Source organism: Epargyreus clarus, unplaced genomic scaffold (genome assembly GCF_041222505.1).
Source record: "Epargyreus clarus isolate Ecla_fem2 unplaced genomic scaffold, WU_Ecla_fem_2.2 ptg000003l, whole genome shotgun sequence".
In the NCBI taxonomy this organism is placed as follows: Eukaryota; Metazoa; Arthropoda; class Insecta; order Lepidoptera; family Hesperiidae; genus Epargyreus; species Epargyreus clarus.
Genome location: NW_027332211.1, coordinates 17,035,167 through 17,057,893, shown reverse-complemented (window position 1 = coordinate 17,057,893; position 22,727 = coordinate 17,035,167). Strand labels below are relative to the sequence as shown.

The 22,727-nt window shown below is 36.0% G+C and overlaps 3 protein-coding genes across 5 annotated transcripts; 2 read left to right on the top strand and 1 right to left on the bottom strand.

The window, feature by feature from the left end:
• The first annotated feature begins 6,042 nt into the window (after positions 1 to 6,042).
• Positions 6,043 to 12,023, top strand: LOC140748484 (uncharacterized). Its single transcript, XM_073081300.1, has 9 exons — positions 6,043 to 6,194; positions 6,743 to 6,854; positions 7,202 to 7,319; positions 7,585 to 9,543; positions 10,154 to 10,191; positions 10,461 to 10,565; positions 10,701 to 10,878; positions 10,963 to 11,101; positions 11,282 to 12,023. Exons 1-9 carry the CDS (start codon positions 6,166 to 6,168, stop codon positions 12,009 to 12,011), a joined length of 3,408 nt encoding a protein of 1,135 aa, XP_072937401.1. The 5' UTR covers positions 6,043 to 6,165; the 3' UTR covers positions 12,012 to 12,023.
• Positions 12,024 to 15,023: 3,000 nt separating this feature from the next.
• On the top strand, positions 15,024 to 18,990 carry Dph2 (Diphthamide biosynthesis 2). Of its 2 annotated transcripts, none has more exons than XM_073091323.1 (7): positions 15,024 to 15,187; positions 15,279 to 15,459; positions 16,452 to 16,564; positions 16,936 to 17,156; positions 17,535 to 17,741; positions 17,922 to 18,181; positions 18,451 to 18,990. In XM_073091323.1, exons 2-7 carry the CDS (start codon positions 15,316 to 15,318, stop codon positions 18,886 to 18,888), a joined length of 1,383 nt encoding a protein of 460 aa, XP_072947424.1. In that variant the 5' UTR covers positions 15,024 to 15,187; positions 15,279 to 15,315; the 3' UTR covers positions 18,889 to 18,990. The 2 variants fall into 2 exon arrangements, with proteins under 2 accessions (XP_072947424.1, XP_072947417.1); XM_073091316.1 differs by having other exon boundaries at positions 15,025 to 15,192.
• Positions 18,886 to 21,251, bottom strand: LOC140755973 (coiled-coil domain-containing protein 124). 2 transcript variants are annotated; one of them, XM_073091353.1, is made up of 5 exons: positions 20,985 to 21,251; positions 20,674 to 20,845; positions 20,073 to 20,255; positions 19,709 to 19,815; positions 18,886 to 19,274 (listed from the first exon to the last, which is right to left on the bottom strand). In XM_073091353.1, exons 2-5 carry the CDS (start codon positions 20,830 to 20,832, stop codon positions 19,091 to 19,093), a joined length of 633 nt encoding a protein of 210 aa, XP_072947454.1. In that variant the 5' UTR covers positions 20,833 to 20,845; positions 20,985 to 21,251; the 3' UTR covers positions 18,886 to 19,090. The 2 variants fall into 2 exon arrangements, with proteins under 2 accessions (XP_072947454.1, XP_072947446.1); XM_073091345.1 differs by having other exon boundaries at positions 20,674 to 20,836; positions 20,985 to 21,248.
• Positions 21,252 to 22,727: the final 1,476 nt, after the last annotated feature.

Sequence of the window (22,727 nt, the reverse complement as noted above, 5' to 3'; positions counted from 1 at the left end):
TGCGTAATTCTAATATCCACTAAGATCACGCAATATTCCGGTATCGATACTTTAATATTGATAAAGATACTCGTAATCGTACAAACAATAAACCCAAGATGCATAGCTTAGTGGTCAAAGCTCTGACCATCAATCGCGACGTCTGAAGTTCAACCCAGACTAATTTTCATGTTATATACATACTAGTTTTTGCCCGCGGCTTCGCCCGCGTTTAAAAGAAAATAATATGACATACTAACATACATAAAACTGAAAATTCGAACCTTCATTGGAACGACAGTGGCACTATCTGGCGAAAATTGGTCGTACCAACTCTGGAACCTTCGTGGACAACAACCAGGGGGGGTACACTTCCATACATTGTGACGATTTCATTTCGAAGTACGCCATCTATATTTTATCGCGTTACATTTCTATGTTATGTTTAATAAATATCACGACAGATGTCGCTTAATAGAAAATTTGTTACAAATGTATAATTTAAGTCTAAAAATAAATAAATTGTACCAAATAATACTTAAAAAATGTATTTACAGCTATTGCAATAAACATGTTATTTAGATATGTCCTTAATTTTTATTAAAAATTATACGATTACAAGTTAAATGGTCAATTTTGCGTACGGGCAAGTACAGTAATGTAATTTTTACGGTTTTGACATATTCCAAATTCCAATCACAAATATGGTGGATGCAAATGCGTGTGCGCGCGTATTTGTTGTTTGCTATAATTTGTGACTTTAATGCATGTTTCACTGCCTGAATATCTCCAGTAAGTGCGTTAAGTTGAGCTACATGTTCCTTCGCCTTGCTGTTGAGTCTTCTAGGTAGTGTTTCCTGTATTTTACGAAAGGACGTTTTGTGCGAAAATTTCAGTTTAGTGCTTTACGATAGGACGTTGTTTTGTGCGAAAAGACGCTGTTTACGTGTTATTTTGTGCGAAAAGGACGCCTTTTAGTTTAGTGTTATTCGTGTTATTTTGCTGGTGTAGGTCAGTCAATAGAATATTGTCAGGAAAGATAAAATACAATGGTAACGACGAAACCAAAATTGTAGCGCAAAGTTATTATGACAAACACAAAAACAATAAAAATATAAATAAAATGAATAAAATAAAAATAAAATGAGCTATTTATCAACTTTGACTTTTATTTTTACAACCCCTTTAATATTTTTAATACTTAAGTACAAGTAAAATAAGTATTCTAATAATACTAACATATATGTACACATCTATAGCATAATATGGCAAATACACATACAGGGTGAATCTCCATAAAGTGCACATATTGAAACAGGTAAAATTAAACCGCATTTTGTCGACAAAAAAAAATATAAAAAAAATTAAAAAAAGTTTTTTTTGGGTTTTACGACCTTTTGAATTTTTTTTTTGGGAATTGTGCACCCGAAGTAAATAAATAGCTATAACTTTTAAACTAAGAGGGTTATCAGGTTCAAACAAAAATAACAATGATTGCCAATGACAGGCCGTACTGATCCATGAAAAAAAAAACAAAAAAAATCATCTTCCCAGGAAAAAAATGTCAGATTAGTGCAAAAAAGCACTTTTTTTAGGTAAAATTTTCAGTAATCATCAATTTCCTCTAAATAATCTAGGCATTTTATTTTTTTATTATTATTTAACGCAATTCTACGTCGTATTAGCTTTCAAACAGTAAAAAAACCACGCCTCTAACTCAAGTATAAAGTTTGCTAGGAACGTTTCAAAAAAGATACTCATGACGCGACGCACGTGCGCCCTAATAAAACTGGTATAGTCCGACTCATAATTAGATGTCCATAATTTAAACAAAGGAAACTATCAAAAATATGTTTCAATGATAAATTCATGGTAGTTTCTTATTTTTGACGATATTAAAGTAATAAAACAGTAATAAAATAAATCTTTAATAATAAAAAAAAACCACTAGTTTGTATTAAAAATGTTGACGATTTAAAATTTCTAATTCAAAATTTTCAAAATTTAGGTTTAGATTTAAATTTTTCTAAATGTTAGCTTTATATACCAGACTCTTTTCTCGATTTGGAAAAACAAAATATTATTGACAAATTTAGAACTTTGGCTCCAAATATTCAACTTTTAAATAAAGAGTCTCTACGCCTTTTGGGTTCACCTGTATTAGAAGAGTCTATACCGTTTTTTCTTGATGAACAAATTTCCAGTTTTGAAAATATTTCTTCACGACTTAGCAAAATTAATTCACATGTGGCTTATCATATTATCCGGTTTTGCTTATTTGTTCCAAAATTCACATATTTTTTGAGATGTTCCCCAATTTGGAAACATACGTCTCACCTATTTTTAATAGATTCCTTAATTCAGGATTGTTTAGTTAAAATTCTAAATTGCTCTTTAAATGAAAATTCCTGGTGCCAAGCTTCTTTGCCAATTCGGTATGGGGGTCTTGGTATTAGGAAAATTTCTTCTATTGCATTGCCAGCTTTTTTGTCTTCTGCACACAGTACAAAATTATTATTTCAGAAACTAACTCTTTCCTCTTTAGGTCTTTCGGAAATATCTTACTGTGCAGAGGCCAAGGAATCTTGGTTAGCAGTTTGCTCTGGCGAATCACTTCCGGAATCCTTAAGTTCTCAAAGGCAATGGGACGAGCCACTCTGTGAACACGTTCATTCTGAGCTTTTAAATAAAAGTCAAAATCCAGTCGAGCGAGCTCGTCTCCTTGCAGTTTCTGTTCGAGAATCGGGATATTGGTTGCAAGAACTTCCCTCTGCTAATTTAGGAACGCTTTTGGACAATATTTCTTTTTCTACAGCAGTGGGCCTTCGACTAGGTACTTTTTTAAATCATCCACATTGTTGCCCTTGTGGAGCTCAAGTCGACCGTTTGGGCCTCCACGGCCTGTCTTGTCAACGCAGCGCCGGTCGTCTATCACGCCACGCGGCTTTAAATGACGTTATCCGGAGGGCTCTTGTCACTGCTAACCTACCGGCTCAATTAGAGCCGAATGGTTTAGTACGTAGCGATGGCAAGAAGCCTGATGGTTTAACCCTTATTCCCTGGAAGAATGGAAGGTGTCTTGTGTGGGACGCTACTTGCGTGGACACACTGGCACCTTCTCATATTCACATATCTTCCAGGGCAGCCGGTGTCGTGGCAACCGACGTTGAAATTCGCAAGTTGCAGAAATATGCAGATCTTATTAAAGACTACATATTTCTGCCATTTGGTGTTGAAACATTTGGGCCGTGGGGTTCCAATGCTAGATTATTTTTTAAGCATCTGTCCAAACGGTTGATAGAGTCAACGAATGACCAGAGAGCTGGCACATACCTCGGACAGCGAATTAGCCTCGCTATCCAACGAGGGAATGTTGCCAGCATTCTGGGAACTCATCCCAGGGACAGCAATTTAGATCATGAAGTTATAGGTAAATATGGAGAACACACTTCGAATACCTACTTGAAGCAAAACCTATGTATCACCATCTCGCTCTCTGTGGGCAGACCCTCTCTGTCTAAGTAGGGTAACCTTTATTTATTTTGGCACATAGGGCCAATGTTGCCACATTACCGAATCCTTAAGAAATGGGATTATAATTCGTTGAATTGCCAACCCAGATATGCATACGTGACCTACGATTTTGGGATTTTCAATTGAACTAATCATAGTTCAAGTATTTATTTAAAGGTAAATTATTATTTGACAGTGTTTAACTTCTGGTTAGGCTAGTGTGGTTACTAATTCTAAGAATTTTCTAGGAGATTTAAAGAAGAAGATAGCAATACTATAGTCCACACTAGAAAGAGAGGTCGGCCCACAGAAAGCGGGATGGAGATACGTAGGTATTTGCCTCAAGATTTTGTTCTAAGTCTGGCCTCCATATTTACCTATAACTTCATGATTTAGATGTAGCTTTTTATATTTAATTTAAAATAAAGTTATATTATTTCATTATTTTTTTATATTACTTTAATTTATTTTAGTTAAAACATTTAAGTGTGTAAATGTCAAAAATAAAAATTATTTTCGTTATAAAAAAAAAAAAAATAATTAAAAATGTTATTTATTACCAACACCCTTGAAAACTGCCTTTGTTTAAGCGCTCGTAGGAAACTTTATACTTAAGTTAGAGGCATGTTTTTTTTAGTGTTTGAAAGCTAATACGACGTAGAATTACATTAAATAATAAAAATAAAATAAAAAGCCTAGATTATTTTGAGGAAATTCACGATTACTCAAATTTAACCTAAAAAAATTGCTTTCTTCACACTAATCTGACTATTTTTTTCTGGGAAGATAAACTTTTTTGTTTTTTTTCTTTCATGGATCAGTACGGCCTATAATTGGCATTCATTGTAATTTTTGTTTGGACATGATAACTCTTTTAGTTCAAAAGTTATAGCGATTTATTTACTTTAGGTGCACAATTCCAAAAAAAAAACTTCAAAAGGTCGTAAAACCCAAAAAAAAAAATTTTTTATTATTTTTTTTATTTTTTTTGTCGACAAAATGCGGTTTAATATTACCAGTTTCAATATGTGCACTTTATGGAGATTCACCCTGTATATAGGTACGTATAGAACAACGATTTTATTGCGCGCAACGAAATACAGATGGCGCTTTTAAATGAGATGCATAAATATCCCGCAAGAGGGTACTCTTTTCTCATATATTATTTTACTCTTTGACAACAACTTTGCTAAAGATCATCACTTGATCACATGCATAGTTTACGATTCAATCGTTACTAATATCGATTAAAATAATCGTTTCTTTTTGGTCCAAAAGATCGATTATCCGATCTTAGATCACCATCCCTAGTTCCCGTGGGATTTCCGGGATAAAAACTATCCTATGTCCTTTCTCGGGTCTCAGACTATCTTTGTACAAAATTTCATTAAAATCGGTTCAGTGGTTTAGGCGTGAAGAAACGACAACCAGACAGACAGACAGAGTTACTTTCGGATTTATAATATTAAGTAAGGATTAGAAATTAATTATAACTTTCTATCTACACACCTTTTAAGCTATTGCATAGCTTTTATCGCGGGCTTTGAGCGCGGCGACCGAATCGAGAAATTCCGTAACGAAAATTAATAACACCTTTGTTGGATATCAAGTCTCCAGGCAACCGAGTTGTTGACTGTCAATATAAAAATATGGATATAATTGAATAAAGTATTATTTTACATTCCTTATTATTTTATTTGATAACCTTGATTCGTCAACTTGAATACAGATGGCAGTAATACACATTTTTTTTAAATCCGTGCGGAAATCTTAAAATTGCGTGAAGTATATTTTATAGCTGATATTTGCAATGTCTTATATAATGGAGATATGATAAAATAGTGGATAAAGATGTATTAATGTAAATGTTGATGATTATGGAAGAATGTATTGTATTTCTGAAATTCCTTCTGAGCGTTTTCATAGCATAAAAAATGCTATGTAATAGCTTTACCGCGGCAGTCTCCGAGTGCCACACGTATTTTTTTTGTTTATGAGGGGGAACCCTTCAAAAGGCACCGACGACGTGGGTGCGACGCCGGGTTATGTGGGATTTTTACCGCAATAAAACCCCCCCGATGGCCGTGGCTTGTTGTCCATCCCGGGGTTGCTTGCTGGACGGTTCGAGCTCCCACTCTTACCGCCCGCAACCCCGGAAGCCCCCCTTTAATCGCCTCTCACGATAGGCAGGGGATACCGTAGCCCTATTCTATTCTCGGGCCTACAGGGACAAAATCTACACACCTAAGAGTTATTTTTAAAAAGTCAAAGGTATGTGAACTATAGCCAATTCCCTCACACTGAGAGAAGACTACATGCCCAGGAATGGAACTGTAATGGGTTCACGACGACGACAACATTTAGTGCCCAGTTTTTTTTTTACTGGGGCGCTAAATGTACTGTCTGACCGATCTAATCACAAACCTATATTTGTAACTATATAAGGTCTGTGGATCTAATGCATGTAATGTAACTGGCACAAACGGATCTACAAGCTTAATCTTTTGTATATATTTTTGGTGTACTTTATGTCAGTTTATCTGACAAATCGTCACTGACTACGCGGCGTTTTGTATTGTACATACCATACCCTATTTGTTATTTTGATATACTCATAAGATTATATTTTGCGTAGTATTAACGTAGTTTATTCATATCGTTAGCTTATGGTTAATGGACAAAGTTATGGAAGTCAGTTGCAAGTATGTACTTAGTAAATAAAATTCCGTACTAATATTACACTATAAATTTCATATTCCGTACTTTACCGGTAATAACCGTTAAAGAATGACTACTTGATTTCATTATTTTAACGTATTAATTATTTCTTTCTGCTATCTAGTACCTACCCTTATTAGAAATAACACTTGCTTACATAGGCGTATTTAGGAAGTCGGGACAATTGGCATAATCAAGAAAATAACAAAAAATGAAATAGGTTATCGCTGATAAATTTCAGAGATTATTTATTCACACTATTCACTAATATGTCACACGATTATTGGTACACGAATACCTTTAATTTTTTTTGTCGAGTAGCGCGAATCCTCACTTTGGATACCCACCTCAATAAAACTATAACTACGCCCATGCTTGCCTAGATGTTTAATTAGTTTCTACATAAATAATTGCTTTAATTATGTACTATAATTAATGAAAAGCGGCATTGTGTCAATAGTTCATTGCAAACCAATCATTGCGAATATTTATTCTATAGCTTTAGTAACGCTTTGTATCCTGCATTTTATAGAGAGAAATGTCAATGTTGCAAGGCTTGCAAAGCTGGCTTGGACTTTCAGAAAATTTTGGACTTGAAGGATGCAGGTCTAGTCATATATCGTCATACGAAACGCATAGATGAGGTATATTTGATACTTACAATTTATTTTTAATGGTTTCCAACTTTGTTAAAAGTTTCTCATGATTGGTTTATGATCGTGTAGCATGAATGTTTTCTACAATATTAAATTACGAGATAGTCAATTAATTGGACATCGCCAAAAGCCTTATTGATATTATTTATGACTGTTTAGTGAGAATATAATTATGTTGCTTTAGACCTAATTATTCCTAATGCCATAGCTTTGCATCATTCATTAGTAAGGGTGGTAAGTCAGTAATACATGGCTGATGAAACTAACTTACATTAACTTGTCTTTATGTGTATCGAATGATATACGATGCAATAAGATATTAATATTATTTACAGATTGATAAAAGAACTGGAATTTTGGAGAGTACAACAAATATTACAGATGATGTGTTTATTATACATAACACAAAAGATATTCAAGTTAAAGGAGATTATTGTGGTATAATTGATATAGGTAATTAGTAGCATATACATAAGTATACAGTATTTCCACTTTTATTTTTCACATAACTCCTATCAAGGGATATGATCAGCGGAAGAAATCTTAAAACATTAGGATCTTTATTTTTATAGGCAAATTTCGAAGTAACTATAATTGACTTGGGAGGACGTCCTTAGCTTATAGGGTGAGGAAAAATTCAGAGATTAATCGACCTTCTTTTTATCGTCGACCACTACAGACTGCTGGACCATTTCTCTTATATTTTCTTTCTTTTTAGATGATAATGTTAGTTGTCCAAGATGCAGAGAACTAGTTCAGCGTGCGCAGAAATATTTGAAAAATATTCCCAGTATTGACAAAAAGGATGTAATAAGCGTTTGTGATCATTGTCAAACGAAAAAAAAAACTATTAAATACTGTTGTGAATGCCATGAGGTAGTGAAAAAATTTTTAATAGAAAGAGATAAGCAAAGTGAACGAAAAGAAGAAATTAAAACATGGTTATCAAAAATCCACAAATTATTGTCGAAAAATGTAGTATCTGATAAAATAAAAAGATTAAAATGTCATGCTTATTCTGAGTTATATTTAAATAAGTTATATAAAGACACTATAAGCAGTACACGCACATTAGAAGTAGAACCGATGCTCGAAGTGGGGGCAAAGATAACAGAATCGGCCAGGACAGTAGACAAGGTTGCAACTAAATCAGAAGGCGCTTTAAAGTTTTTGGATTCTAAAAGAACTACATTCAAATCTGGTTTGCTTGAAAGTGGTTCTTTTATAAAAATTAAAAGACATGCATCATCGTCATTAATGACTTATGACACATCATTAGACAAAGACATTGATATAATTAAGGAAGATCTAGGACAAGATTCGTTCGACCGTTTGAGACAAAAACGCTATAGAGATGAAGAGTTTGAGCGCAAAACCATAATTAAACACCGCGGATCTCCTCGAACACTAAAGAAATATTACTCAGACGAAAAGATATTTTTTTCTCCTGCTGGATTTGAAGATCTTGAAGATATAAAAAGAAATTTTAGTTATGTTTTTCCTAAGGGGAATGAACATATTACACCTTTAAGAAAAGTTAAAACTTCCGCTGAATTGATTGAAGACACCAAGGATAAGTTGCGTCTACGAGCGCAGTTGATAAACGATGAAATAAATAGACAGTTAGCAAAAAGAAGTGAAGTAACGAGCAGTAAAAAGCAAAAACAATCATCGATTAAAAGTGAGAAAAAAGATGTCGAGGATTTACAAAAGCCATCGCCTAAAAAGGCGAAACCGGAAGATAAGGAAATCAAAAGTAATAAGAAGCCCCAAAAGGTTATCGAGAGTACAAAAGAAAAAGCAGATCAGAAAAAAGATGACAAAATAAGGGACATGGATAAGAAGGAGAGTACGAAAGAAAAAGCAGCTCAAAAAAAAGAAGAGAAAATAAGGGACATGGATAAAAAGCAAAAAGAAAAAAAAGAAGATTCGCAGAAAGAAAAAGAAAGAAAAGAAAAAGAGAAACAATTTCAGCAGAGATTAAAGGAGGAACAGAATAAACCCAAGGGCGAAAAAATCAAGAATAAAGACGAAAAACCACAAAAGGTAGACAATAATGCTACCGAGAACTTAAAAAAAATGATCGAGGAACAAGCGAAACTAAAAGCTGAAGCAATTAAAATCAAAAAGCAGCACGAAGAAGAAAATACAAAACTTAGAATGGAAGCAGAAAGAAAGGCAAAGGAAGAAGAGGAACTTAAATTAAAACATAATACTAAGGAAGAACCAACGACCAAAGACTTGCACATTAAAAGCATTAAATCACAAAAGCCGTCCAATGACGATCTAATTTTACAATTAGTTAAACTTAAACAGAGGGACAGATTGAGGCCGAAACGTTTATCTGAAATAAATATTACTCCATTAATTGTCAATAAACACAAAGTGCACAAGGGTAAAACTCTACTCAACTGTGTTTTGTGCGTTGATTCTGAATTGGAACTTGATGTGGAAAATATATTGAATAATAAAAATAAACCAGATGAAGTGACTGACCTTATTGTAGGCAATAAAATTGTAAAATCTAGGCATCATTTAAGTGATAAACCTGCAGCAGAAGAATTATTGCCAGTTTTATACAAGACATTATTTACGGAAGATATGGAACCAAAACAACAAAATGAAATGACTGAAGAGACGAAGGGTCATAAGCCAGAATTATCGCATAGATATGTAAGTAATTTTAAAGGTGGTAGAACCCTTTGCGGTTCGACTCCGGCGGCACCACCGCCACACCTATTTCTACCTAATAACAGCAGTGTTAGGCGCTGCTGTGTTCCGGTTTGAAGGGTGTGGTAAGGGAGACAGACTTTTCCGAGGCGTTCCAGCTTAGTCCTCAGGGGTAGCGGCGCATCTGTGGCCGACCTCAGGTAGGAATATCTAATCCTATCTGGGGTTGATTACAAATGTCCATGGGCGGCAGTAGCCACTTACCATCAGGTGGACTGCATGCTCGTCTGCTACTCCTATATTATAAAAAAAAAAAAAAAAAAAAATTAACGATAAATAATAATTCCCATTAAGAGTTAGACCAATTTCAGCCACAAAACGAAATGAAGTTAGTTTATTTGTATTTAATTTTAATTTTTAATGTACAGAATTAATTCGTATGGAACGACGATTTGTTACGATAGGTTAGGCAGGTACTAAAACCTAGTTTATTTTTCTTTTTTTAATAATTTGACGTTGGTTTGAATTATACGTCAAATAAATTGTGGCTGGAAGTAATCACAATTTATATTAGTTTGTTACAAATTTATTTTTTAGTTTTATACTTTAATACAAAATTTTTGCAGACAAGTCTAAAACCAAAAAGGCTGATTTAGTAAGTAACCTTTAAAATGTTTTAGCCGTCCTTTTATCGAAAACCAAATACTCTCTTTAGTATAACATAACGAGTCTCAAGTTGACTCTCAATCCATTCTTGCCGGCCACGGTTCGAACTTTGACAAGTTATCGCTTGGTCAGGTATTTGGACAAATCGTACAGATCATAAGTTTCCCCTATAATAGAGTCGTTAGCTTCGGCATTTGGAGACGTAAATTTATTGCAAATACTGATACGTCGATAATAAATATTATTTATTCTGTATAGGCCGAACAAGAGCGCCCGAAAGGGATTATACATTACGCTTTATCCGATCGCTCATTTATCGATAAAGGTTGGACCATGCTGCCCACAGAAAAAATTGTTAGGAAGGTAACTACATAATTTGAACATCGTTGTATTATTCTAATTGAATATTATTTATTTTCGCATTTATATAATTACTTACTCATATATTATTACAATAAAAGTATATTAGTCAAATTAATAAATATTCTTCAAAATCAGATGAATGTGTATAAAATGCGTCCTGCGCATCCCGAATTCGACTGGTTTAATCGCAATAAAAATAAAAGGCTTATGCTGTATGACACGGGAGAAAAGTTGGCAGAGTTCGATGATAACGGCCGAGGTCGCTGGTTTTACAGAAACGGCCGAATAGCTCTCGATTACTACGACGCTGAAGGTAAATAAGGCATGACTCGATAACGTATTCGTCATGATTAATAATATTGAAATTTTATTATATTATTTTTCCATTTATGAATAGAGACGCACGCTCAACAAAGATTCGTTATCTACGGTAGCGGAGAACCCGACGAGCGCGGCCGGTACCAGCCTATTTCTATCCTCGCAACATTTGACTACCTTGGAAATGGTGTTGTGTTTGATCACGCTGGAAAAATTAGGTAACATTTCTCTCCTCTTAAAATAAATTTATATTATCCGATTTGCCACACTTCTACAAAATACGATTTTAAAGTTTTGTAATGTGTGGTGCCCCTTTATTTCTTTGCGTTAAGAAGCCATTTCGACCTGTTGTTAATCACTATTTTTTAAGATTACATACTACTTTTTTGAACTTGTAGGTTAAAGTATAACCAAACTGAAGGTGTCGTCTTAGACCGTAATATTGGTCCGGCATCACACTGGAAGTGGCACACTTTAAATGATCCACCAGTATTGCAGCAAGTCATGATAGACACACAAATGTCACATAAAGATCCCGATATCCTTAAACTAGGTGGACCAGCAGATGATAAAGTAAGGCCTGACAATGAAGAGATGCTGGCTATTGAATTTGACAATTTTATCAAGGAAAAAAGTAAAAAACTGTCGCAAAAATTTAAACCATTCCAAATAAGAATGAAAGCAATGAAAATAAATCAGAATTTTTCACTTAAAGTATTGGATCAAGCCAATATTTATTTAATATTTAGGGACGGTACAACAAACATAAAAATGAATATAGGAATGATACTAGACCACCATGAAATTGTAGATACCGATACAGCTGAAGTAGGCGAGGTATCCAATAGCTTGGAAAGGTTTCCGGCCCGTACGGACAGCCTGGCAGGCTTGCAGCAGAGCGTCGCGTACGCACAGCGAGTAGAACGATTACGTGTGGAGCGAGAACGTCGACTAACACACCAAAAACCAGTACTAAGTGCAGATCGACTTCTAGCAGCTGCGTCGCGACCACTCAAACCGCAATTAAAGATACCCTCTAATTCCACAGTAGCCAGAGATGAATGTTATTGTAAATGTAGGAAACCGTTAACTAGTAATGTTTATTATGATACTCGTATTGTACAATAAAGTGTATAAAAATACTGTTTTACTCTAGTTAAAATTCAAAAATAGTCCGCCAGATTAGCACTGGTATTATCCTAAACTACTACTACGGAAGGTGGTAGAACCCTTTGTGGTTCGACTCCGGCGGCACCACCGCCACACCTATTTCTACCTAATAACAGCAGTGTTAGGCGCTACTGTGTTCCGGTTTGAAGGGTGTGGTAAGGGAGACAGACTTTTCCGAGGCGTTCCAGCTTAGTCCTCAGGGGTAGCGGCGCATCTGTGGCGACCTCAGGTAAGAATATCTAATCCTATCTGGGGTTGATTACAGATGTCCATGTACGGCAGTAGCCACTTACCATCAGATGTACTGCATGCTCGTCTGCCACTCCTATATTATAAAAAAAAAACCTACACTGTAAACAAAATAATAGGGCTACGCCATAGATAAGTATGGGCTACGCCATGGAACAGAAAAAAGAAGTTTCTCTTCTATGGGCTACGCTAAGTGGGTACAGACTGCTGTAACGTAATATGCATTGTAACACGCAGTGAATGAATTTGCCGTCCATATTGTCGCAATGTGTCATGCAATGTAACAGAATTCCCATAGTGTAGGTGCCTTACGCGCACGAACAGAGCATTTCAACTCATACGCGCCGGGATCCGCCATTTGTCGGTTTTGTCACCGAACACAAAGGGGCGCACAGCGTGCGCGGAGCGCCAGTGTGGACGAGTCGTGTGTGCTCTGTACCCTTATAATGAGTTTTTACGTTTGCTCGAAAACGTTCAACATTTACCAATTCGCTCATACAGTGCCCCTGTGGTTCGTATCGGAACTAAAATTCCGCTGGCCCGCTGGTTTCTTTTTCACAAAACGGTCCACAATGTAGTCTTTTATGAAATGGCAAAACGACGTAACGCTATATTCAATATTTTTATTTCAACTACTGTATATTATCTCTTAATAATTTGGTAAAGTTTGAGGTGGCGAATTTTCACACTATTTTTTTGCTGTCCTGTAAAATTGACAAAATGTAGATACGTTCATATGACTCTTACACCGCGAATTGGGTACTTGACAGTTATAACAATAAAATATGAAATATGTTGGATATGATAGCTTATAAGTAAACATAAATTATGCAGTATTTCGTTTATTTTTTAATACGTTCTAAGTATTTTAATTTTTAAAAAGAAATTTTCGATTTTTTATCTGTGGATTTTAAATCCCAAAACGGCGACAGTGCTGCCTCAAATGTCATGTGACGTCACTACATCGAAACCAAACAAGACAAATAATAATTAAATCGTTTGCTGTTAGAGTTGGTTGAATTTATGTTGTGAACCGAAATGAAGCCATAATATATTAAAGCTGATAGCGTGAACCTGCTTAAAGAAGATCCATATATGCAGTGCAATAAATCAAAATGGATACAAAAACTTCCGTGAGATAACCTATGGAAATATCAAATAAACAACGTAAGTAAAACATTCTTTATATTTACATTTAATCATATCGGACAATTAAAACATTTCTTAACTGACTTCAGACAGAAGAAAGGTTGTCTTCAAGTAATTATTAAGATTTTTTTAAATATACTTATATTCTTATGTGAACTGATTTAAGGTTATTAATTGGTTATATTAATATTTACAGATCTTCCCGACAATCGTATAGTGACGACGTTATAGATTATGTGCAGTTTAAGAGGAAGGCAAGTTTGTGTTTCATGAAAAGTAAAAGTTGTCCTGAACACAAGGTACATCAATGAAAATGAAAATGTGATGACTGTCCTGCCTAGAAGAAGTGAAGAGCCAAAAGTTTCGAAAGTGGGCACCAGTCTGAAATACATAAAGTAAAGTACACGGGAAATAGTACTTCTTTACTTGAAGAAAAGTGACCATACAGTTCCTATTATTGCATTGCAATTTAATTCTGAAAATGACAGTGATAAAAATATATATCCATTTGTTACGGAAAATAATTTTAGTAATGAAGAAAAGCAGACACGCAAGCAGCACAAAAATTTAGCTTAGGTGATCTGTAGTAATTATTGTAACTGTAACATATGATAAATATATACAAAAGTTCTACTGTGTGTACTCACTAATAGAACCATATAAACCAAATAAACAAAGAAATCGGTTAATAAAATAGTAATATTAGCAAATCATGTATTTTTAATAATACAGTCCTGTAACTTAATCAGTGCACATGCACCATCAATAATAACACAGTCATGAAATATTTTAATTGTGTCCTATTAATTACAGAATGGGCCCTTAAAATAGAATTCTCAGAGACGTCTTATAATTTTATTCTTATCATAGACATCTATATAATATATTAAATATATGAATACTTCCACTTGCTGTTTTGTTTTGATTACGTCCCGTTCCAATGATTTGGAATTGACGAATCACTCGAGAGTTACTAAATTTATTCCTTTTTTTCAATAATACTTCTCTTACATAGATAGTATAAAATGTCATTGCTTGCAAACAGAGGATTTAAACATATAAGAATCTGCAAGTTCTTTAACATTTATGAGATTTGGGTTTAGGAACTTTGTTAGGATATTTAGCGATCGTACTTGAACACATCGTCACTGCACACGCCTTGTAATTTGATATTCTTGCAATTGTACTAATAAAAGTTAAATAATTCCCAAGATTTCCCCTGAAGTATGTGTAGTGTCGAAGTTTATTTCTATATTTTCAATGTGTTGACGTCACGCTACGAAATGACACTTGATCGCCTGTTTTGGCGTAACGTTCCGTTTACCGTAATAAAAATATGTTTTTTATTAATAAATAGCCCTTTTTTCGAAAAAATGATCAATGAAAGGCATATATAATACGTATATGAATTCATTAAAACAGTTTCCCAAAAAGTGTCAAGTAGCCAATTACGAGGTTGTCGATGACTCAAATTTTTGTCAATTTTAATACAATATAGTTAGGCTGAAAGGCAAAAAGCCAAAGCCGTAAAACAGATTAAAAAAAATGTCAATTTTGACTTCTTTAATTTTGACTAATATGTCAAAAATTTTAAGTTTATTGTAAACTTAAAAAGATTTTCTGAAATATATGTTTTGAGTGGACAGAAAAGAAATAAAGTATTTTTTGGCTTTCATAAACCGTAGTATTAACTACACACTTGAAGTGTATCATCGTCTAAGGCTTTTAACAGAATCGTATGGTATTTCATTTTGCTTTTAAATGCTTAGTGTTGTTTATTTTGTTGAGTCAAAAACCAAATTATTTAACTTTTTATATTTATTTCAGGTTTAAAAAGAATTTAAATTTATAATAGTGCCCAAGTATGTCTAATTTTGCAACTGATGATACAATATGCATGAAACGGGAGATAAATATTGCCAACGATCATACTGAGTATAAAGATCTAATACACGAATTTGACATGCTTGAGACATTGAGGTGGATCGTTAATAATAAATTTTCAAAGGTAATTCATGAATGGACTAGAATGATTGCGAATTTAATATCACTTTAATGGCGAACGGAATTTTTGTGAGACAAATTATATTTACCAGAAAGTCCTCTTAAAAATGCATGTATTTCTATAAACTGTATCCTTTTCATGCCAAGTGGAGAGCTGTGCACAGCAGTGGTACAATAATGATTGATCATACCCACAATATGGATGGACTGTCCCTACTATTTTCTGGTTTATCACATCGTCATAGTCGTAGAACAAAGTCAGATTTAACAAATACCAAACTTTACAGGGCAGCCATTTAAAGTTATTCACAAATGTCATTTACTATGAGCGCATTTAAATCCGTCGTTATACAGACTGATTAAATTTAAAACTAAAATACATAGATTTTTTTCTGTAATGCAGTAATAATATTTAGACAATATGTTTCTTCAATATGTGAATTTCGCATTTTTGTCAAATCCGTCTTTGTTCTACGACTACGACCACATAGTTGAAGGTGGTAGAACCCTTTGTGATTCGACTCCGGCGGCAGCACCGCCACACCTATTTCTACCTCATAACAGCAGTGTTAGGCGCTGCTGTGTTCCGTTTTGAAGGGTGTGGTAAGGGAGACTTTTCCGAGGCGTTCCAACTTAGTCCTCAGGGGTAGCGGTGCATCTGTAGCCGACCTCAGGTAGGAATATCTAATCCTATCTAGGGTTGATTACAAATGTCCATGGGCGGCAGTAACCACATACCATCAGGTGGACTGCATGCTCATCTGCTACTCCTATATTATAAAAAAAAATTGTTATGAGGCAAATATAGGTAGACCTATTGGCTCATGCTAGTAATTTGCAATAGATAGAGTATTCGAGGTATATTTTTTAGTAGAAATAGAAATATAATAAATTCAATAATCAAAGTAACATAATAATAATGTGTGAAATATGTAGTTAACTTTTGATGGGAAAGTTTTATTGAAATAACAAAGGCACGTTTCATTGTGACTTCAGGTGTGTCTCCAATTTCCTGATGACTTGCTCAATGTCAGTGTAAGAATTTATGAGCAATTACAGAAATGGACGCCCACAGACCTTTATATTCTTGGTGACACATCATATGCTAGGTAAGACTAACAAATTAGTAAAATATTTAAGTTTTACAGATTCCATTATGTGAGAAATACTTTTACGATTAGCTAGTTTACATGGTCTGTATATATACACGACTGTATAATTACAAGGTATTATTGTACTGTAGTATGTAATTTTCCCCATACCTCAATTTTACCTATACCATACCTGTATGATAAAGACTGAACACAATAGACATTGTAACTAATATTACAAATTGGAATTTGAGTTTATTTATTTGCTTACACTTTCAATTCTTAATTACACATAACTAATCGTCATGAAATTGAGTACATACATAGGGTACTTTTTATCAATGTTAGTCATTGAAGCCATATGTAAATAATTATGTTTAAATTTCTAGTTGCTGTGTAGATGAAGTGGCAGCTATGCACGTGAAAGGTGATGCTATCATACACTATGGCCGTTCGTGCTTTACCAAGACCAACATACCAGTTTACATTGTCCTCCCAAAAAAGCATTTGGATATTGAAAAAACCAAGAAAGCCTTTCAAGAAAATTTTCACTCAGATGAACATGTGAACTTGTGCCTGTTTTATGATGAAGAATTTGAACATTGCAAGGGTGATCTTTTTTATTTTATTAACAATTATTTATTCACTCAGTAGAGTATTGTAGAGTCCACGCCAAACTTCTAGTCTACTCAAATATAGAAGCGAGTAATTGCAACAACTAATTCTAGATATTAGCGGGATAAAGCCAGTTACAACAACTAAGACTATTGCTACAGAGTATATGGTTGTGTTCGACTGCATTGGCTCTATGACCAGTCCTGAGTGCAGAGCGGACTAGAAGTTTGGTATAGAATATATCTAATTGTAGCTAGGCTGCTGGACTACGCTACAATTATTATTAGCAGTCCATGGCTTTAAATATACTCTACTTGAGAAGAGTCTAGAACTGTAATAACTTGCTCGAAATAAAATATCTATTTTATTATAGATGTATTAGCTAAATGCTGGTATGAATTATATCCAAGAAGTTATATGGCTTTTGTGGAGAAGGAAGAAGACAGTACCAGAAGGTTGGGGCGGAAACTGAGGAACAGTGAGGGTGATTATGTTGAAATGGAGACATTGGAAAACTGTATATGTGTGTACCTTGGGTCTCGATGTCAAACATCTCTTAATTTTGCTAAATGTATTAAAGGTAAATATTGTATTATATTGCTTAATTTTACATTTATTTTGAGAAACATGTAATGTTATCAATACTAAAAATGTGATTTTCCTGCAGCCACTATTTAGAAATTAACTTAAATTAAATAGAATTAACTTAAATTTTCCAAACATTAAATATAAATACCTAATGACATTGAAAATATTTCAGCCTCTAAATGGTATCTGTTGGACCCAGAAACAAGCAAGGTAGATAGTGTTGAAGAGACCGCTTGGTTCAAACGAAGAAGATACTTGATAGAAAAATGCAAGGATGCAAACGTAATTGGTATCCTCATTTGCAAACTGGCTGGAGATCAGACAAAGGATATAATCAGCCGAATGAAACAGCTGTGTCGAGTGAATGGGAAGAAGAGCTACATTGTCTCTGTTGGAAAACCCAATGTCGCTAAACTGGCAAACTTTCCTGAAGTAAGTCATTTGTGCTGATTCCTTCCCTTTTTAAATTAATGTTGTCCTTTTAAAGTTCCCTTTATACATGCTGTGTATCAAATCCATGAGAATCCAACTAATAATAAATAGAACATGAGATACTAATTAAACATTCAATTCATCTTTCAGTATATTCCGACCCTACTTTTGACCAAGTACTATTGAAAATAATTGTGTTGGTTTAGAACTTTGTGTGCATATATTGTGATTACCTATTTTCGTTGTTAAGTTTTCCATATATATTTCAGATTGATATCTACGTTATGATAGCATGTCCAGAGAATGATTTATATGACAACAGAGACTTCTATAAACCAATTGTTTATCCTTATGAGCTCGAAGTAGCCTTAAACCCTAACCGGGAACCTTATTTTACAAACCACGTCACAGATTATGATCAACTTCTGCCTGGCAAAGCACATTATTGTGATATTAGTGATATTAAGAACTCCATGGTTGACATGAGTTTGATCACTGGGAACATAAGGGAAACTAAAGTGCAATGTACTTCAGAAGGGGGTATGGAGCTGGTAGAAAAAGAAAACTGGGCACTGGAAAGTATAGGACGAAATCTGCAAGAGAGGTCATGGAAAGGTCTAGAACAAAAACTGGGTGAGACAGAGGTAACAGCAGCTGGAGAGGGTCGCAGCGGCATCCCACTGCAGTACAGCAATGAACCAGAATAATATTTCATTAGTAGTTTTATTTTTTGTATATACAATGGTTTTCAATTTATGTACTACTAACAAATCCTCATAAGTATTTTAAAAATAAATTATTATTACAGATATAGATATTTTTCTGCTTAGTTTTTTAGTTCACCACGATTTTTACTCAAAGAAAAAACTATCTGGTGAAGGCTCTAAATAACTAAATCATAACAAGACTTTAAGCTCTTTGATTGACAGGGTTCTGGGGAGATTTTAGCCATTCCTTCCTTAACAGCTGCTTAAGTTGTGATAGCCTGAGAGTAGGGTTTTCTGCCTTCAGTCTTGGCAGGTTCACTTCTTCAAATGCTGTGTAGGCAGCCTTAATTCTCTTCTCAGGGTGCCTATCAACATCTGCCTTATCACTGTAAAAAGAAGTGGAATGTATTTAATATATGTGACTACATGCATTTTAACCTCACAATGTTTTTTAATAAATATTTCAAATTAAGTAGTCAAACTTAGTGTCAAATCAAATGTTTGTTTTTTGTAATGCAAAAGTAACACATGTATATAAAAGCAAGTTTATTACATAACTACTGTAATAACTAAAGAAAATGTGTATCTTATATATTAAATTCTTGTGTCACAATGTTAGTTACCATACTCCTCTGAAACGGCTTTACCGATTTTCACCAAATTTTATATGCATATTCAGCAGGTCTGAGAATCAGTTACTATCTATTTTTCACACCCCTAAATGATAAGGGTTGTTCACCCTTAACATTTTTTTATTTATATGGCACAACACAACAGTTGCCGGGTCAGCTAGTTATTCAATAAAAATTTTGTAACTGACCCGAGTATGGATATAGCCTCCTCCACTGACTGAGCCACTTCACCGTCCAGCTGCAACCTGTTGAGATTCTCTTCAAGCTTGGGCTCCTCTACCACTACTCTTGCAGGCTATAAATACAAAGTAGAAATACTTTTCATTAAAAAAAATAGTTATTTAAATTATAAGAGAGATTTAAATTAATGGTTGGAAATTCACCTCCCCTAAAAACAAGTCCACCCATTTTATAATCAATTGGTCAAACCTTTACCAAATATTATATCAGTACAGCATCAAAAGGAGTATGTAAGAGATAGATAGATACAAGTTATCTATTCACAATTTTTAACATTTGCAAAGTAACAATTATGCATATTTTTACACTAACCACAGGTTTCTCAGGTTCAGCCTTGATAGTTTTCTCCTTTAATATATTAATTTGTGCACGGGTCACTTTTGGAGGTGGTGGAGCTTTCACTGTGCCCTTGATTGATTCCATTTCCTTCTCCAACAGAGCTTTAGCCTCCGCCTTCTTCTGGAGTTGCTCTAGGCGCTTTTTTTCTTGCTCATCCTTAAAGTGCAAAAACCTTAAATTAACACTTATTTGTATAACTTATTTGTATACCCCAGATAGGATTAGAAGTTCCTAACTGAGGTCGGCCACAGATGCACCGCTACCTACCGCTACCTGAGGACTAAGCTGGAAGCACACTTGTTGCTGGCTTCAGATAGGATACTTATCTTAAGAGGGGTTGATTACAGATCACTATGGGTGGCAATAGCCACTTATCGTGAGGTTGACTGCATACTCGTTGCTCAATGCTTGGCTACCTGAGGATTCAGTTGGAAAGCTTTAGATAAATGTCTATTTTATCTCACCCTTTAATATAGATGTGGAGCTGCCAGAGTCAAATCTACGAATCAAAACGAACAGTTCCACCACCTACAAAATTGGTAGGTTAGTACAAATTATAGTAAAATACAATTACCTTTTTTTGCTGCTTCTTTTTCAACTTATCATCGCTGTCCTCCCACTCCGCGTCTTCTATCAACTTTTTGACTTTCTGATCCTTTTCTTGTTTGGCATTCTCTTTACGTTGTCTTGCGGCAACTGCTTTGCTATTTTCGCCAGCAAATTTCTTTGGCATGTTGCTGCAAGAACTTCAGTCACGTCAGTCAAGAAGTCACAACATCAAAAATGTAATATTTCACGCAAAACGAATACGAATCTACGATATTATGATATAAAACTTTACCAATCTTCGGATAAAGACGAAAAACCAGTGTACTAACAACTCACCACAACTTACTGCAATATAAGTATTTATTTCAGAGATACTATTGTTACGTTAATGCAATAATCTCAAAACCGCATATATATCTTTCCCCAGGAAAGTCGGGATTGGCAAAATTGAAAATGTAAGCATGCCAGATGGTAAATTTCGACAGTTGACACAAATGTCAAGTATTGTCAAGTCAAGACAACACCGAGGAGCCCCATAGACTTAGAATTTTTTCGCTGACATATCTATCTGAAGTATCTAATAAGTAACCGTTTAAAGTGACTTTCAGTATACTGTGTGTATTATAGGGGTCCGACTCCGGCATTCGAAGGGATTGAGTTCATCTCTCCCACAGAGGTAAGGAAGGCGGCCTCACGTCTATCCAGGCGTAAGGCTCCAGGCCACGATGGGATCCCTAACATGGCGCTTGGTATGCTGTCCCGAGGGGCCCTGGTCGCTCTGACCCGGGTCTACAACGGCATCCTTCGCACCAGCCATTTCCCGACCATCTGGAAACTAGGGAAGGTAATCGTCCTCCCGAAACCGGGGAAAGACCGCCGTCTCCCGGGTAGCTACCGCCCCATAACTCTGCTGTCAACCACAGACAAGCTGTTTGAGAGGCTGGCGTTGAAACGACTGCGCCCGTTCCTTAATATAAGGGACGAGCAGTTCAGATTCCGCGCTGGCCACTCTACAACGCTACAGCTCACGCGGGTTATCCATCATTTGGCATCCGAACTTAATTACGCCCGTCACACCGTCGGCGTCTTTCTTGATATAGAGAAGGCGTTCGACCGTGTATGGCACAGTGGGCTCGTGTGCAAAATGATAGATACACCTGCCCCGGCGGGGCTGACACGGTTGATAGCATCGTTTCTAAGTGAGCGGCAGTTCTATATTTCGGTCGAGGACGTCGCCTCAGACCCTAGGCCCATATGTGCGGGGGTGCCGCAGGGCAGCTGCCTCTCGCCGTAGCTCTACTCGCTATACACCAACGACGTTCCCACCCTTCGCGGTCACCTGGAGGAGTGGGAACGGGACGTTATTCACGCGTTGTTCGCAGACGAGAGAACGACGAGAGACGAGAGAGAAGAGCTGCACTAGCTGCCGCTAGGATGCAGCGCCTGCTCGACCTACTACATATGTGTCTGGATAAGTGGCGCATGGCTGTCAATGTCGGTAAGACAGTCGCAATACTTTTCAGCCGCAAGCGTATTATGCCGTCGCCGCTACGTCTCCGGGGAACGGAGGTAGCTTGGCAGACTCATGTTAAATACCTAGGATGTAGCATCGATCGCTCGTTGCGTATGACCCCGCAGGTCCACTCGATCCACCAGGCCCGAGTGGCCCGAGCGATGCTCCGACCGGTGCTTACATCCAGGTTACCGTTACGAACGAAACTAGGTATCTACAAGACCTACATTCGTTCCCGACTCACCTACGCGACGCCTTCATGGTACGCGTTGGTCTCTAGGTCGAACCCGCAGCGTCTCCAGGCGCAGCAGAACCTGGCCTTGCGAGCGATCGTGGGGGCTGGTCGCTACGTCAGGAACGACGTGTTGGAGCGCGACCTAAAAATGAAGTCTGTGGAGGAGTTTGTGGTCCGCCTCGCTCGCTCAATGTACGAGCGGGCTGAGGCCGGACCACACTCCCACCTAAAGGGGTTCGCGCCCCTTCACGATCGACCACCTGAGGGGCGGCCGCTCCCGCGGGAGTTCCCGGGGTTGGTTCCTCCCTCCGACCATCAGGAGGGGGACTGC

Coding starts and splice junctions, on each gene's coding strand:
- LOC140748484 (XM_073081300.1), top strand. CDS start 6,166: ATGGACAAAGTTATGGAAGTCAGTTGCAA. Junction 7,320..7,584: donor TTGTGGTATAATTGATATAG/GTAATTAGTAGC, acceptor CTTTCTTTTTAG/ATGATAATGTTAGTTGTCCA. Junction 9,544..10,153: donor ATTATCGCATAGATATGTAA/GTAATTTTAAAG, acceptor TTTAATACAAAA/TTTTTGCAGACAAGTCTAAA.
- Dph2 (XM_073091323.1), top strand. CDS start 15,316: ATGTCTAATTTTGCAACTGATGATACAATATGCATGAAACGGGAGATA. Junction 17,742..17,921: donor TTTTGCTAAATGTATTAAAG/GTAAATATTGTA, acceptor AAAATATTTCAG/CCTCTAAATGGTATCTGTTG. Junction 18,182..18,450: donor AACTGGCAAACTTTCCTGAA/GTAAGTCATTTG, acceptor TATATATTTCAG/ATTGATATCTACGTTATGAT.
- LOC140755973 (XM_073091353.1), bottom strand. CDS start 20,832: ATGCCAAAGAAATTTGCTGGCGAAAATAGCAAAGCAGTTGCCGCAAGA. Junction 20,256..20,673: donor AAAAGAAGCAGCAAAAAAAG/GTAATTGTATTT, acceptor TTGCACTTTAAG/GATGAGCAAGAAAAAAAGCG. Junction 19,816..20,072: donor CTGAACCTGAGAAACCTGTG/GTTAGTGTAAAA, acceptor TTGTATTTATAG/CCTGCAAGAGTAGTGGTAGA.